We start from the raw sequence: 16,831 nt of genomic DNA, 5'->3' as shown, positions 1-16,831 counted from the left end.
AGCTTCCAATGAAACTATGCTTTGCATATATTCATTTGTTTGCTCAAAACCTCATTTACATTTCTTTTTAGCAATATTTCAAACGTGTGTTTCCATGAGGACTGCTTTCTACGGAGAAAAAAAAGTATTTTAAAAGGATGACAGCATCTGGATTAACAGAGATGGAAGTGCTGCTGTTTGTAGTTCTGAGTCGGTGTCAGTGTGCAGGGTGTAGTTGATTAAAGGTGATATTTGTTATTTTAGGTGATATTTACTCTGTGCAAACAAAGGTTAAAATATTAAACAAGGATGTTGTCTCAGTGGGTTTTATCTCCTCTTTCAAAATGTTGTCAAAGCTTCTGTGTAAAGCCAGGGAACAGATCCAAAACAATCAAACAAGTGAGCCACGTCTTCAGGAGATTACCACCATCATACCACAAAGTGCAGTGTCAGGGCCGTATCCAAGGCTCATTAGTGGTTAAGTGGAACAGATGTAAAACAACACACAGGAAACAGTATCATCATTAGTCACTGCCTGTCTGTGGTCCGCGCTCACATGTGTGCGTTTGCGCGAGACCGTGAGACACGGGCACTGCCTACATGTGTGTTCACGAGCTTTCGCTGGTCTCACGCGCAAGCGCACACACATGAGCTCAGTGCACAAAGAGGCAGTCAGAGCTACAGGCTACAATGAGGCTAAAAACAGAGTTGAAATGACATTTTTCCAAAAACTTTTTTATGCCGGGGCTTAAGGACACTTGGATCACTATGGATGAGCAGTATGGAGATATTTTATGGTTTCAATTATGTGTTTTTGGACCTTTCAATCTGGGGCGCCGTCAGCCTCCATTAGGTGGAGTTGTGTTGCTACCCCCTCTCCCCTTGGATCTCCACAAGTGATGTGAGGACTCTAAAACTTCACCTGAGCCTCCCTCGGCATATGGGTGAGTAGATAATGGCTGAATTTACAGTTTTGGGTGCACTATCCTTTTAAAGACACAGAAACAAGCCAGAGCATTTTTTCCCTATAGCAGAATGACAATCTGTGATTCCAGACCTTTGTCTCGTGCTGACACAAACAGCACTGTGGAGATAGGTCTAGCTACATGACACTGCTGCACAAGAGACAGGACAAAACTATCAACTTTACCACCTACATCAGAAAACACCTGATGGAGGTGGTAAAGTTGATGGTTCTGGTTTGTGAGGTAGATTGGGTTGTCAGCATCTACAGGTCACAGAGTGAGGGGATCAGTTCTCACCTCCTACTTTTCAGATGTTAAAGTGTGCAAGACACTGAACCCCTGCTGAGGCAGAAAAGAGAAAGAGAGATAGAATAAGTTACTTCAAAGCTGTTTACATGACTAATGAAAATGAATACTCTCCTATTACTCAGGTTTACATGTCCTTATCACATGCCTTTATCACATCAATCACGTTGCATCTTGGCATCAAAACAGGATTTTTTTTTAAAGTTTCCTACCTGTAGTGGACCTGTGGGACCTGTTAGACAGCGCGAGCACAGCCTCTCCCTTTCAATTCTTCAGCCATCTTCTTGAAAAGCTGGGTGTTGTGATATTTGCATATATCCAAGAACCTGCTCATATCCAAGTCTTTTATAATGTTATAAAGTAGGTGTGTTTATTCTTCCTACCAGAAATATGGGCTTTTCTTTTGGCAATGCATTTCTACACGAACCTTGGAGGCTTGGGAGAAGAGGTAGGTTTTCAGGCGGGATTTGAATATGGGAAGTGAGGGAGAGTGGCGAACAGGTTGGGGGAGGGAGTTCCATAGTCGGGGTGCTGTTCTGGAGAAGGCTCTGTCGCCGAAGGTTTTCAGTCTGGATGTTGGTGCAGTCAGGGTGAGAGTGTAGGAAGATCGGAGGGCTCGGGAGGGGCGGTGGGGGATGAGGAGGTCAGACAGGTAGGGGGGGGCCAGGTGGTGAAGAGCTTTGAAAGTGAGGAGGAGGATTTTAAAGTTGATGCGTTGTTTGATGGGGAGGCAATGGAGGGAGTGATGTGTTCACGTGACCGGGTGTGGGTAAGGAGGCGGGCATGGGAGGTGATGCCAGTGAGGAGGGAGTTGCAATAGTATAATAGTAGTGCAATAATAAGAGGATATTCTGTTTACATGACTCACATCAAGTTCAAAATATTGTCGCATTACAAATAATAGTGGAATTTTAGTAAGCATGTAAATGTACCCAGTGTCTTCCATATTTGCCAAATTTAAAGGATGCCTTCCATTTTGTCAAAGCGAAACAAGTTGTCCTGTGGTATTAATTGTAATTTAAGACAAGTCCTAAAACGTTTAGCTCTATCCGTTTATATTAGCGTTTCATATTTAACTGTTTACAGCTTGCAGGTGGCAAACTGTCACCCTTCAAGCCTCCAAAGTAAATGGGAGACTGAGAGGTGATGCCAGTTGATGCACTGACCAGCTGTAAATCTAATAACCTTTTACAGATGGTTAACCCATCATCATTTAGGGTGGAGTAAACTGATGTATTTTAAACATGTTTTATGATTGATGGATAGATAATTCACTGTATATAAGAGCTGGTCTTGGGCTTGTTCAGCATCAACGCTCAGGCTGACACTGAGAAGGAGGAAGAGAAGATAATCCACCAGAAGGTTTGCTTTGCTTTATTTCTTTACCTCTTTTTATGCCTCCGTGCCGGCATGTTATGTTTTTGGGTCCATCTGTCCATCTGTCTGTCCATTCTCATGAATGCAATATCTCAAAAACACCTAGAGGGAATCTCTTCAAATTTGGCACCAACATCCACTTGAACTCAAGGATAAAGTGATTAGTTTTTGGTGGTCAAATGTGAAAGTCTCTGTGACCTTACATCTGTCTCATTTTCATTAACATGATATCTTGAGAATTTCCTCAAATTTGGCACCAACATCCACTCGGACTCAATGATGACCTCATGAGAATTTGGTGGTCAAATGTCAAGGTCACTGTGGCCTCACAAAACATGTTTTAGTCAAGAGTTCATACGCTAATTATGACAAAATTTCACACAAACGTCTAACACAATAAAATAACAAAGTAATGACATTTTTAAATCCAAAAGGTCAAAGGTCATCTTCACTGTGACATCACAATTCAAAATTCCAGTTTTATGTTTCTTTTTTCTCCCATTCAGAAGAAGACAACAGTCACTACAGCTCAGCTGTTTCAGAAGTTTTACTGACATGTCTGTTTTTCTTTGTTGAAGGTAATTATCAACTTTGAGATCTGCATCATCTCCACGATGAAGACGCTGACTGTGTTTGCACTTCTTTGTGCTATGATGGCATTGACCACAGCTGCTGGTGAGTGTTAACAATGTGTGTGTGAGCAAAACGACAAACATAAATTCTGTGCATCTGTTTATATCCAGCGACACGATGGAAATAATCACTAACTGCTGTGTTTAACTGTTCAGCTCTGTCTGAGGTGAAGGATGAACACGGGACAGTGGAAGTCATTCAAGAAGGTGAATACGTATTTCCTAACTGCTTTACACTTTGTCTGCAGACTCAATATTACCTCATCTCTATTTGTCTTCCTCAGGAGAGCATCACGTCATTGAGAGATCAGCATCTTGCCCCGGTGGTTGGAATCTGATTAATGGCCGCTGTTTCCTCTTTGTTCCACGAACCATGTCTTGGGCTCGAGCTGAGGTATAAGATGATTTGGATTTGTTGCAAATCAGGTGTTTTGTTTATCCAGGTGGTGAAGGGCTGTGCGCGCACAATGTTGCAACATTGGACGTTTGGAAAGGATGACGCAGTTATTTGGCAATTAAACCACCGTTTATTACTGAACAGTACAGGTTACTGTTGGCCGTAACCACGCCAAAACAACCAACAAACAACAACTTAGCTGTAACTCCAGCTCGCTCATACACACACCAGCACGCGCACTCACACAGCTCCTCCTCATCCCCGTCACACTCGCACCCCGCCCCTCATTCAATCCCAAACATGCCATTAACTCACAGAACATTGACATTATAACAGAACATTTACTGCAGGGTCGCTACAATACATAGCCTATAACATTATCAAATCATAGCTTAAAAAAAAAAAAAAAAAGCGTCATATCTGACCGGCCCGGCCTGGGCCCGTCAGAGGGAGGGGGGCTCCCAGCCCGACCCGGCTTGGGTCCGCGGGCCCGGATCTAAGCTCTGAGGTGAATTGTGTCTGAAATAGGCAGCTAATGGCAGGCTGATAACCACAGTCTACATCCTGTGAGTCAAACTAACCAACCTCTTATATTCACACAACACTAATGGATGGAAACAGACATTAATTTGTATTTTCTTTTGCTGTTTTTTGGACATTCAGTTAAAATTTGCTCTATGTTTGAATGTAACTTGACTAATGATGATACTGTCATTGTTTCCTGTGTGTTGTTTTAAAGCTGTTCCACTAAACCAGTAATAAGCCTTGGATATGGCCCTGACACTACACTTTGTGGTATGATGGTGGTAATCTCGTGACACGTGGCTCACTTGTTCGATTGTTTTGGATCTGTTCCCTGGCTTTGCACTGAAGCTTTGAGAGAATTTTCAGACAAGAGAGGAGACTTATTAAGACAACATCCTTAAAAAGTATTTGCACAGAGTAAATAGCATAAAAACCCTTCACCAGCCACATCCTGCACATCGACACAGTTACGCACATCTTAGTCTCGCCACCAGACAATCAGAGATCTCCGTCTTCAGATAGTCTGGGGACACTCCTTTCTAAAGTGTGTTTAACACACCGGAGAAAACAGCCAGCAACAAAGCAACACCTCTGTTTAAACACCTTTGTTTAAAACTTTTAACGCTGTCGGACTATGTTTACGAGGACAAGAGTTCAGCGAGGCACCGAAGGACCGCCCTGCGGATTTACTATTGATTCTGCAACGTAGGGAGTTTTTTTAAACTCTGAAATTGTATCCACCCATCCAAACACAAAATCAGGGAGAGAGACTTCAGTCTTTAGTCAAGCAAAGTGTCTAAAGACTGACTTGTGACTCTACGCACATCTGCACCTGGAAGCCTCTGAACACTTCCACAGAAGAAGAATAACTTTATTCATCCCCATAGGGTCACTTCACATGAACTCTTTTTCAAGTAGGACAAAAACCACGTCGCACGAGTGTAAAAACTTTTTTGTGCAACTGAGGAAGTTTTATTGCATTTCGCTATTTCCATACGTTCTAATGTGATACTTCAAAATGCAAGTAAAAATAGGTTTATGGAAACATGACTGGTGAGCCATTTGGAACCATGTCAGCGTTCCAGGAATAAAAGAACTTTCCTACTGTTAAAAAATATATAGATGATACAACATGATGAAAGTTTATATGAACGGATTTTGTCACTCGTAACTTTACTCTATGGCCTAATACTATTTAGTGAATATAACCATGATCCAAGTTGTGGAACTACAGTGCACGTGATGGTTTGGTGGATGTAAACAGGAAGTCTTCTGTTGCATGGAGTGGTGATGAGATAGCTGTAGGATATAACTTTAGTTTAGACTATATTTGCTTAAATTTTGGCAACTTGGCAACATTACGTATGTTGAATTACAACTATGACTACTTTGATACTAAAAAAATGTAAAAACATGATTATTCTCAGGCAAAATATGGATTCTGGTGCACACTGCAGCACTCAGGCAGTCAGGATTTATTGCCTTCAACTATGTGCTGTTGCTTCAACTGTTGATGGTGTTGATAAGCAGCCAAATCAGCAACCAAACTGCACTGATTAACTGAATGTAGTTTCTGGAAAGAAAGACATCCTTTGCTCAAGACAGTTATGTCTGAGCTGTTGTCAGAAATTCTTTATAAATAATTTTTACACTAAAAATTATATTTATTACTTGGAAAGTGTAAAAAGAATCATCAGTATATTTGTGGGCTGCAGTCAATTAAAGAAAATTCTGGACAAATGAAATTCTGCTTTTTTTTTCAACCAGCTGATTGGTCGATGAGAAAAAAAAATCTTCATGTTATCTCTGGATGAACTACTTGGCAGAGTTGTGTGTCATCCAAAGCATTTTTTTCCTGAGGCCAGTGCTGCAATGAGACTCGGGAGTGCGGTGTATTTACACTCCACTACAGACAGCAGCAGCATGATGAGGCCCTGAGCAACTTCATCATTCCTGACTCAGTGATGCATGTCTTGGTTTTGTTTCTGGTTGCAGAGTTGAAAAATGTTGACCTTTGTGTAAAACGCTGCACTCTTCACTGTCACTTTTTACCATTAACTGTAAAGATAATTAATGACCACGTTTGGCCAAGAAGCCGATTCTGTTGAGGAGCAAGGGGTGGAGCTGACTGATGAGCCGAGGGCACTATCAGCAGACCCAAATTTGAGGTAATTACCTCAAGGTGTTCTTGAGATATTGTGTTCACCAGAGTAAAATGAACAAGGTCACAGAGACCTTTAGCCTTTAACGACCAAAATCAATCAGTTCACCCTCAAGTCCAAGTGTACGTTTGTTCCAAATTTGAAGAAATTCCCTTGAGGCGTTCTTGAGATATTGTGTTCACAAGAATGGACAGACGAACTTACATATGGACACATGGACAACCCGAAAACATTATGCCTCTGTCCAGGGCTACTGCCAGTGCAGAGGCATAAAAAGAGGTAAAGAGAGAGATAAAGTGAAGCAAACTTGCTGGTGGATTATCTTCTCTTCTTCCTTCTCAGTGTCAGCCTGAGCGTAGATGTTCAAAACCCAAAGACCAGCTCTATTCATCAATCATAAAATATCTTTAAAGTACATTGTTATGGAGGGACGGGTACTTCCTGGATATTACTTTGGCTGGCTGAGTAACCCTCTAGATATCACTTAGAGAGTATGGTGGAGACTTAAAGCACCTATGTTGAGAGGAAAAGGTTCATGTCTCTTTACCGATGATGGAATGAGTAGTGTTACCAGTGGTCAACGGGGTAGATATTCACGCATGGCATCACTCTTGAACAGCCACCGTACACGAAAGAGAGAAGGGAAAAAATGAGAAAACTGAAAACAGGTGTCACTCCATTAGTGGGCAGGGTTTCCTGGTCTGGTCTGCAGGGGCTGTGGTGTATTCCACCAAGCAACAGTGCAATGGTGTATGATACCCATGTGGTGTCCAGCCACGTTATGAACTGATATTGTCCGGCCGCATATCATACTGTCATGATAGGTGCCATCCGGCCACCGGGCAGAATATCATACCTCCATGAAAGGTAGCTTTTGGTTTCTGATGACGTTGATGACTTCAGATTGCAGTTCAGTGTGCTTTCAACCCTTGGTTGCAGAGGGCGCCATCCAGTGGGCTCAGAAAATAAAGAAAATGGTTCTTGAGACTTCATTTGGCCATCACTAGTGTGTAGGTTGTTAGCTTGGAGGTTGTTGTTGTTTCATGTAGTGATGGGGATTTTGAACACGGTAACACAAATAGAATATGAGGTGAATTGTGTCTGAAATAGGCAGCTAATGGCAGGCTGATAATCACAGTCTACATCCTGTGAGTCAAACTAACCAACTTCTTATATTCACACAACACTAATGGATGGAAACAGACATTAATTTGTATTTTCTGTTGCTGTTTTTTGGACGTTCAGTTAAAATTTGCACTATGTTTGAATGTAAATTTGACATATGATGATACTGTCATTGTGTCCTGTGAGTTATTTTACATCTGTTCCACTAAACCAATAATGAGCCTTGGATATGGCCCTCACACTACACTTAGTGGTATGATGGTGGTAATCTCGTGACACGTGGCTCACTTGTTCGATTGTTTTGGATCTGTTCCCTGGCTTTGCTCGGAAGATTTGAAAGAATTTTCAGACAAGAGAGGAGACTTATTAAGACAACATCCTTAAAAAGTATTTGCACAGAGTAAATAACATAAAAACCCTTCACTAGCCACACCCTGCACATCGACACAGTTACGCACATCTTAGTCTCGCCACCAGACAATCAGAGATCTCCGTCTTCAGATAGTCTGCAGACACTCCTTTCTAAAGTGTGTTTAACACACCGGAGAAAACGGCCAGCAACAAAGCAACGCCTCTTGCATTTTTGAAAAGGACACGCCCTCCCAGAAATGTGCGCTCCCCCTTTTCTTCGTTTAAAACTTTTAACGCTGTCGGACTATGTTTACGAGGACAAGAGTTCAGCGAGGCACCGAAGGACTGCCCTGCGGATTTACTATTGATTCTGCAATGTAGGGAGTTTTTTTAAACTCTGAAATTGTATCCACCCATCCAAACACAAAATCAGGGAGAGAGACTTCAGTCTTTAGTCAAGCAAAGTGTCTAAAGACTGACTTGTGAGTCTACGCACATCTGCACCTGGAAGCCTCTGAACACTTCCACAGAAGAAGAATAACTTTATTCATCCCCATAGGGTCACTTCACATGAACTCTTTTTCAAGTAGGACAAAAACCACGTCGCACGAGTGTAAAAACTTTTTTGTGCAACTGAGGAAGTTTTATCGCATTTCGCTATTTCCATACGTTCTAATGCGATACTTCAAAATGCAAGTAAAAATAGGTTTATGGAAACATGACTGGTGAGCCATTTGGAACCATGTCAGCGTTCCAGGAATAAAAGAACTTTCCTACTGTTAAAAAATATATAGATGATACAACATGATGAAAGTTTATATGAACGGATTTTGTCACTCGTAACATTACTCTATAGCGTAATACTATTTAGTGAATATAACCATGATCCAAGTTGTGGAACTACAGTGCACGTGATGGTTTGGTGGATGTAAACAGGAAGTCTTCTGTTGCATGGAGTGGTGATGAGATAGCTGTAGGATATAACTTTAGTTTAGACTATATTTGCTTAAATTTTGGCAACTTGGCAACATTACGTATGTTGAATTACAACTATGACTACTTTGATACTAAAAAAATGTAAAAACATGATTATTCTCAGGCAAAATATGGATTCTGGTGCACACTGCAGCACTCAGGCAGTCAGGGATTTATTGCCTTCAACTATGTGCTGTTGCTTCAACTGTTGATGGTGTTGATAAGCAGCCAAATCAGCAACCAAACTGCACTGATTAACTGAATGTAGTTTCTGGAAAGAAAGACATCCTTTGCTCAAGACAGTTATGTCTGAGCTGTTGTCAGAAATTCTTTATAAATAATTTTTATTATAAAAGTTATATTTATTACTTGGAAAGTGTAAAAAGAATCATCAGTATATTTGTGGGCTGCAGTCAATTAAAGAAAATTCTGGACAAATGAAATTCTGCTTTTTTTTTCAACCAGCTGATTGGTCGATGAGAAAAAAAAATCTTCATGTTATCTCTGGATGAACTACTTGGCAGAGTTGTGTGTCATCCAAAGCATTTTTTTTTTCCTGAGGCCAGTGCTGCAATGAGACTCGGGAGTGCGGTGTATTTACACTCCACTACAGACAGCAGCAGCATGATGAGGCCCTGAGCAACTTCATCATTCCTGACTCAGTGATGCATGTCTTGGTTTTGTTTCTGGTTGCAGAGTTGAAAAATGTTGACCTTTGTGTAAAACGCTGCACTCTTCACTGTCACTTTTTACCATTAACTGTAAAGATAATTAATGACCACGTTTGGCCAAGAAGCCGGTTCTGTTGAGGAGCAAGGGGTGGAGCTGACTGATGAGCCGAGGGCACTATCAGCAGACCCAAATTTGAGGTAATTACCTCAAGGTGTTCTTGAGATATTGTGTTCACAAGAGTAAGATGAAGAAGGTCACAGTGACCTTGACCTTTGACCTTTAACCACCAAAATCAATCAGTTCACCCTCAAGTCCAAGTGTACGTTTGTTCCAAATTTGAGGAAATTCCCTTGAGGCGTTCTTGAGATATTGTGTTCACAAGAATGGACAGACGAACTTACGTATGGACACATGGACAACCCAAAAACATTATGCCTCTGTCCAGGGCCACTGCCAGTGCAGAGGCATAAAAAGAGGTAAAGAGAGAGATAAAGGGAAGCAAACTTGCTGGTGGATTATCTTCTCTTCTTCCTTCTCAGTGTCAGCCTGAGCGTAGATGTTCAAAAACCAAAGACCAGCTCTATCCATCAATCATAAAATATCTTTAAAGTACATTGTTATGGAGGGACGGGTACTTCCTGGATATTACTTTGGCTGGCTGAGTAACCCTCTAGATATCACTTCGAGAATATGCTGGAGACTTAAAGCACCTATGTTGAGAGGAAAAGGTTCATGTCTCTTTACCGATGATGGAATGAGTAGTGTTACCAGTGGTCAACGGGGCAGATATTCACGCATGGCATCACTCTTGAACAGCCACCGTACACGAAAGAGAGAAGGGAAAAAATGAGAAAACTGAAAACAGTTTCCACACCGTTAGTAGGCAGGGTTTCCTGGTCTGGTCTACAGGGGCTGTGGTGTATTCCGCCAAGCAACAGTGACAGCCTCCTTTTCATCCTCTTGACTTTTGCACATAAATCAATTCACTCCACTCCAGTTGATGGTGGACTAACCATCTGTGATGAGTTATTAGATTTATACCTGGTCAGTGCATCAACTGGCATCACCTCTCTGATAAAGGCACGTGATGAGGACATGTTAATCAGAGTGAGCATGGCTGCATGTAAACAGGAATATTAGCAGGATGATCAGTTTTATCAGTCAAGTAAACAGTCTTCGTAGGAATATTGTATCTTCGTGGAATAAGGGCAAATAAAGGAATATTATGTACATGTATCCACCGTCACTTATTCTCTCTATCTTTTCTTCCTCAGCAGGGGTTCAGTGTCTTGTTCAGGACACTTAAACATCTGCAAAGAAGGAGGTGAGGATTGATCCCTTTACTCTGTGACTTGTAGATGCTGACAACCCAATCTACCTCACAAACCACAACCATCAACTTTACCAGCTCCATCAGAAAACACAGACCTGTCTCCCATGCAGCAGTCTCACGTAGCTACACCTATCTCCACAGCACTGTATGTGTCAGCACTAGAGAAAGATCTGGAATCACAGATTATCATTCTGCTATAGGGAAAGAAAATGCTCTGGCTTGTTTCCATGTCTTCAAATCACAATTGTCTTGGTGCCCACGAGAGGCGCTCTTGGTTTAAAGAAAAAGTTCAAGGGATGGCAAGTCCAACACGTCCTCATCCCAAATCGTCACATATGATGTTTGTCAGTGGACTTTCACATCTACATATTAAGTGCTACGTATCCGTTGGTGCTTTTGATGTATCAGAGTGGGGAAAAGGTTTAGGAAAAAACAGTAGGAAGCATGGCTCTGTAGGAAGCAAACACCGGCCTTCTGGGTCAAAGTCCGGGGTTTGTTTGACCCACCCTATAGAGACTTTCCCAATGGTGTATCATACCCATGTGGTATCCAGCTGCATTATGAACCGATATTGTCTGGCCGCATATCATACTGTCATGATACAGTAGGTGCCATCCGGCCACCGGGCAGAATATCATACCTCCATGAAAGGTAGCTTTTGGTTTCTGACGCCAAAATCGCAGACAAAGCAGCGGTATTTGATGACTTCACACTGCAGGTCAGTGTGCTTTCAACCCTTTGTGAAGAGGGCGCCATCTATTGGACTCAGAATATAAAGACAATGCTTCACGAGGCTTCATTTGACCATCACTAGCAAGCAGGTTGTTAGCTCGGAGGTTGATTCTGAACACACAAATAGAATGTGAGGTGAACTCTGTCTGAAATAGGCAGCTAATGGCAGGCTGATAACCACAGTCTACATCCTGTGAGTCAAACTAACCAACTTCTTATATTCACACAACACTAATGGATGGAAACAGACATTAATTTGTATTTTCTGTTGCTGTTTTTGGACATTCAGTTAAAATTTGCATTACGTTTGAATGTAAATTTGACATATGATGATACTGTCATTGTGTCCTGTGAGTTATTTTACAGCTGTTCCACTAAACCAGTAATAAGCCTTGGATATGGCCCTGACACTTTGTGGTATCATGGCGTGTCTTGATATGGCTGACTTGTTTGATTGTTTTGTATCTGTTACACGGCTTTGCACTGAAGCATTGAGAGAATTTCCAAGGAAGGACTGACATTTATTAAGACAACATCTTTGGTAAATATTTCAACCTTTGTCTGCACAGTATATAAGAACTGGTCATCATCTTCATCCGCACATCCTCACAGGGTCCGCTGAAGCTACAGACACTCCAAAGAGAAGAAGAGAAGAAGAGAAGAAGAGAAGAAAGTGCTGCAGCAGGTTTGCACCAAACTTTATCATCTTCTGACTTTTATTCACAGGACTGACAGTCAGTACAGCTGTTCCCTAAACAAGTCTCACTAACACGTCTGTCTCTCGTAGTCATCGTCACCATGAAGATGCTGATTGTGTCTGCACTTGTTTGTGCCATGATGGTTCTGACCAGAGCTGCTGGTGAGTATAATACATACGGTACACATGTTAATAAACACAAACAGTCCAAGTCAATAACTGCAGTGTCAAACTTTCCAGCTCCTCCAGAGGAAACTCCCCAAAATGAAACAGGTGAGTGGCTTTAAGATTTTCACTTCAGCAGAATGTGGTTGTTATGATGCTCTGCTGTGATGACTTCACCTGTGTTTAATGTCAATGAGCAGTTTCTCCTGATAAAAGCTTTCTGTCAGATGCTAATGTAACTTTATCTTATTTTATATCCTATTACGTTATATTGCTTTTTATTACTTATATAGGGCTATGTTATGTATTCCAATGTTTGTATTCTGTTGCAATTTTTTATGTTTATGTTGTATATTATATTACATATATATGAATTGATGATGTATTGTTATTTTGTCTTGTTACGTAATATTGTGTTATGTTAACTCACGTATATTATATTTATGTTGTGTCATGTAATGTAATGTCATGTTGTGGCTTCTTCGTGCCATCAAAATGAATCTATTTAATATAGTATGGAGACTTTCCCTGGAGACCCCACATTAACCAAACTCTAATGGTTCTCCACAGAGAGTCACCTGGTCAAGAGGTGGTTCCTGCTAAAACCGTGGTTCAAGCCAAAACCGTGGTGCAAGCCAAGACCGTGCTTCAAGCCAAGACCGTGCGTTAAGCCAAGACCGTGCTTCAAGCCAAGACCGTGCTTTAAACCAAAACCGTGTCCCACGCTACCAAGGTCGTCCGTGGTTTGTCCCTCGGGCTGGTCTAAGTGCAGAGGTCATTGTTACCGCTACATTCCAACATGTATGACCTGGACTAGTGCTGAGGTAATGTTGGTGACTTTGACTCAGGAGGCTTTTACAACAAGCTCATTTTGTTTGCATACACATGGACATTTGGTGACCTGGGGTCTTCATTCTTACTTTCCTTGACAACTCCTCTCTGTCCGTCTGTCTCTCTGTTTGTCTCCACTGTAGAAAAACTGTCAGTCCCTGGGTGGAAACCTTGCGTCTGTTCACAACATCGAGGAGTATCAGGCCATTCAGGATGTGATTTTCAGAGCCACGAATTCGAAAAAACCGACATGGATTGGAGGCTCTGATGCAGTAGAGGTATTTTATTCATCATTGCACAACTTGGAAATATTGCACACCAAATACATATGATAATTATTTAATGATGAATTATACAATTAACTTTTTCATTACACACTACATGATACTAGACTCGCACTATATTTTATGTGATATTGCTGTGCTATACTACATAGACTATTGTTATAATGTATACTATATTGTACTACGTAGTTTCATTACATCATATTACACACACACACACACATATATACACACATATATAAATACATATGTATTTATATTTTTATTTATATTCATATCATCATTTTTAACTCTCTTGTTTTTCTAAAAAAAAAACAAAAACAACTATTTTCACATTTTCTCCTTTAATTTGATGTAATGTTCTGTGATACACTTTCTTCCAGGATGGTCAATGGTTATGGAGTGATGGCACATCTTTCAACTACCAAAACTGGTGTCATCAAGAGCCTAATAACTATGGCGGCAGGCAGAGTTGTATACAGATGAATTTCTCAGGTAAGACAGCATAGTGCTGATTGTAGCAGTGATGCTAATGATAAAATAGGAAGGAATACAGTGAGTGAACTCAGAAATATATCGTGCTGACATCTTCTGGTCAGTTGGTTGATGTGCTCTTGTCCCATCAAATTCCCATTGGGCGGATGGTCACTGGTGTTACTGTCATAAGACTGTGTGTTGACCAAAGCAGTGTTGTTCGTCTGTCTGGCCATCTGTCCCATTTTTCTGAATGCAATATCTCAAGGACAACAAAATTGTCACAAAAGACCACTTAGACTGAACGATGAAGCAATTACATTTTGGTGGTCAAAGGTAAAGGTCATTGTGCCACTTTTCTGGCCATTTTTAACGTCATATCCTCGAAGGGGAGACATTTGGTCAGATACTGAATTGGTGACACAAATTCTGGGTGCCCATCCTGAAACTGTGCTGATTGTATAGATCTTCCGAGATATGTGTGAAGCATCCATGTTCCCACAGGCATGGATGTAAACTATGAATACAACTTGAATGAATAGCACAGGCATACAACTACGAGGCAATAAATCTAGTTTCCCAACTGAAGGTGCTTTTCTGACAACACCCAGTTGGAAGTGCCAGACACTTCGGAGGCATAGCGTTGTTTCAGTTGCACACTTTGGTTGCTATGATACTGAGTATCTGTTCTGCTATGGACAGAGTCAGGGCTGAAGCAAATAGAGAGAGAGGACAGACCTGCCCATCTATGTGGGCAGCAGAAATGATCTCTCCTTCACTGTTGTTGCTGTTCAGCACTTGTACTGGTAGGATATGATGTTGGTCTTTGTAGTAATTTCCCTGCTCCACCATCTACTATGGTTGGACAGCTGAGTAAAAGGCAAGCAGCAACGAAAAATGAAGCCAGCATAGAAGTGCCAGTAACTGCAGTTCTTTGAACAGCCACTTGAGGCCGGCTCCAGAAGCCAGTCAATCCCCATAGACCCCCATGTTAAAATGCTCAACTTTACAGCAGAGATACGTATGTTTACCTCCTGGTTCAAACAAGGGCTTTGGTTTCTATAGCTTCATTTCCACTTCATGACAGCTGTATGTGGGGGGATTTTTATTACTCACCTGTTTACATTTTATTAAGGCTTAAAGTTACACATTATTAAGGGCGGGCTGCTTTGAGTGACAGACTGTATGCTGACGGCGTCCTCGGCCTCTCAGTCAGATCCACGTACCCCTCACTCACACAGCACCAGCCTCTTGCCCAACTATGTTCACCTCTGGCTCCAAAAAACCAAGATGGTGACGGCTGATATGCCGAATCTGAGGCTTCAAAACCACAAACAAATGGGTGACGTCAATGTAGCCACGTCCATTCTTTCTACAGTTTATAATAAAAGAAAACAGCAACATGCATGGCTTAGTGAAGAAAAGTGAAGACAGATTTTCTTTGACTGACAACAGCCCTCTCCAATTAATAAAGTTCAGTTTTTATTGTTAAAATTATTCATGATGAATTTCAGACAAACAGCTCAGACATAAATGTCTTGAGCAAAGAACGTTTTGCTGAGTCAGATATTCTTTGGTTTTATCAGATCAGCTGGTGGTTAGCAGTTCACAGTATTACACCATTTATGTTTTGACAATGATTTGTATCTTATCAGTGACCGTAGTGTTGTGTCACCTAAATATATCAGTTAGGAGTCACTGATCACATCAACAGTCTGAGGTCTTTGTTTGTGTCACATTCACTGACTCAACAAACTCTTTTCTTTTCTTTTTTGCTTGCAGATCAGAAGTGCTGGGATGACCTCCAATGCTCCCACAAGTTACCGTCTGTCTGTGTCAGAAACAGAAGAATACTCCCGGTCTGACACAGAGACATGAAGAACCCATTAAAAGCACAAACACTTGTGTTGTGCGCATGCTTTCATATACATCTTTCTTTACACCCTCAGTCTCACATGTGAGCTGAGTTTGTCTTTGCTATCGCTGTAACGCTACTGAAGGAATGAAGCGACAAGTGACATAAACAGGAGCTGGACTGTCTCTGAGGCCTTGTGCCTTTAATGACAGCAGACTGAATGTGTTATGAAAAGAATGCTTTTAGCACAAATCTACATATATTCTGCAAAGTAAACTCTTCTTTCTTGTCTTATGCAAAATTAAAGGCTCAAGCATCCAAACAAACTGGTCTGTGTTTTGTCTCTTGTTTTTATCAGAGATGTCTCGATCCTCCGGGCTGATCCAAACATAGTTTAATGGTTTTCTGTCAGCAAAAAGAAAACAGCTAAATCCTTTCCTTACTGAAATCTGCAGTTTTGTCCTCCTCAGCGTGCTTTTGCTGCAACAAGACTCTCCTATACGACAGTATATGCATGTGAAAATGAGTGTGTTTGGGTGCAGTGAGTTTAAACACTGAGGTTAGAAAAATGAACAGACTTTATAAACTCAGTGAGCAATAGACCCAACACTCATGCATTTCTCAGACCTGACACCGAAGAGATACATGTGGTTGCATCAGTGAGCTGGATCTTTATATGTAGCCTATATGTATATTTTAAAATAATCACAAGTAACTTTCAGTGCCAAATAAATGTAGTGAAGTAAAACTATAATATTGCAAAGGTAGTCATTTAAAGCGTTGAAGAGGTTGATTGGGTTCTGGTGTCGTTGTAGAATTTGTGCAGGGTTCCTGTGGCCTGTGGTGGTGGGGCCCAATGTGAAATCTGTTAGAGGCCCCAAATCCCTGGTGGCGCCCCTGCAGACAATAAAAATCATTGATGTGAAATGTAAACAATAGCCAATTATCTTGTAACAGAAGATGCAGAAGCACTGAAAATAATTCTAAATATTCA

General features: G+C 41.2%; 1 protein-coding gene across 1 annotated transcript; it reads left to right on the top strand.

Moving 5' to 3' along the window:
- The first annotated feature begins 1,723 nt into the window (after nt 1–1,723).
- Nucleotides 1,724–16,163, top strand: LOC125884258 (uncharacterized). Its single transcript, XM_049569156.1, has 13 exons — nt 1,724–1,848; nt 2,558–2,612; nt 3,206–3,302; nt 3,416–3,466; nt 3,544–3,653; nt 6,592–6,622; nt 12,109–12,216; nt 12,319–12,390; nt 12,469–12,501; nt 12,964–13,217; nt 13,368–13,502; nt 13,892–14,003; nt 15,765–16,163. The coding sequence occupies exons 1-13, from the start codon at nt 1,724–1,726 to the stop codon at nt 15,845–15,847; spliced, it is 1,266 nt and encodes a 421-aa protein (XP_049425113.1). The 3' UTR covers nt 15,848–16,163.
- The last annotated feature ends 668 nt before the right edge of the window (nt 16,164–16,831 follow it).

The sequence above is a fragment of the Epinephelus fuscoguttatus genome, linkage group LG23, assembly GCF_011397635.1.
Source record: "Epinephelus fuscoguttatus linkage group LG23, E.fuscoguttatus.final_Chr_v1".
NCBI lineage: Eukaryota > Metazoa > Chordata > Actinopteri > Perciformes > Serranidae > Epinephelus > Epinephelus fuscoguttatus.
This window is presented reverse-complemented; position numbering and strand designations above follow the sequence as displayed.

Bases quoted from the DNA above. Each gene is read 5' to 3' on its own strand.
- LOC125884258 (XM_049569156.1), top strand. From the start codon at position 1,724: ATGGGAAGTGAGGGAGAGTGGCGAACAGGTTGGGGGAGGGAGTTCCAT. The intron at 13,218-13,367 runs GTAATGTTGGTG...TCTCCACTGTAG, and splicing joins TGACCTGGACTAGTGCTGAG to AAAAACTGTCAGTCCCTGGG. The intron at 14,004-15,764 runs GTAAGACAGCAT...TTTTGCTTGCAG, and splicing joins TATACAGATGAATTTCTCAG to ATCAGAAGTGCTGGGATGAC.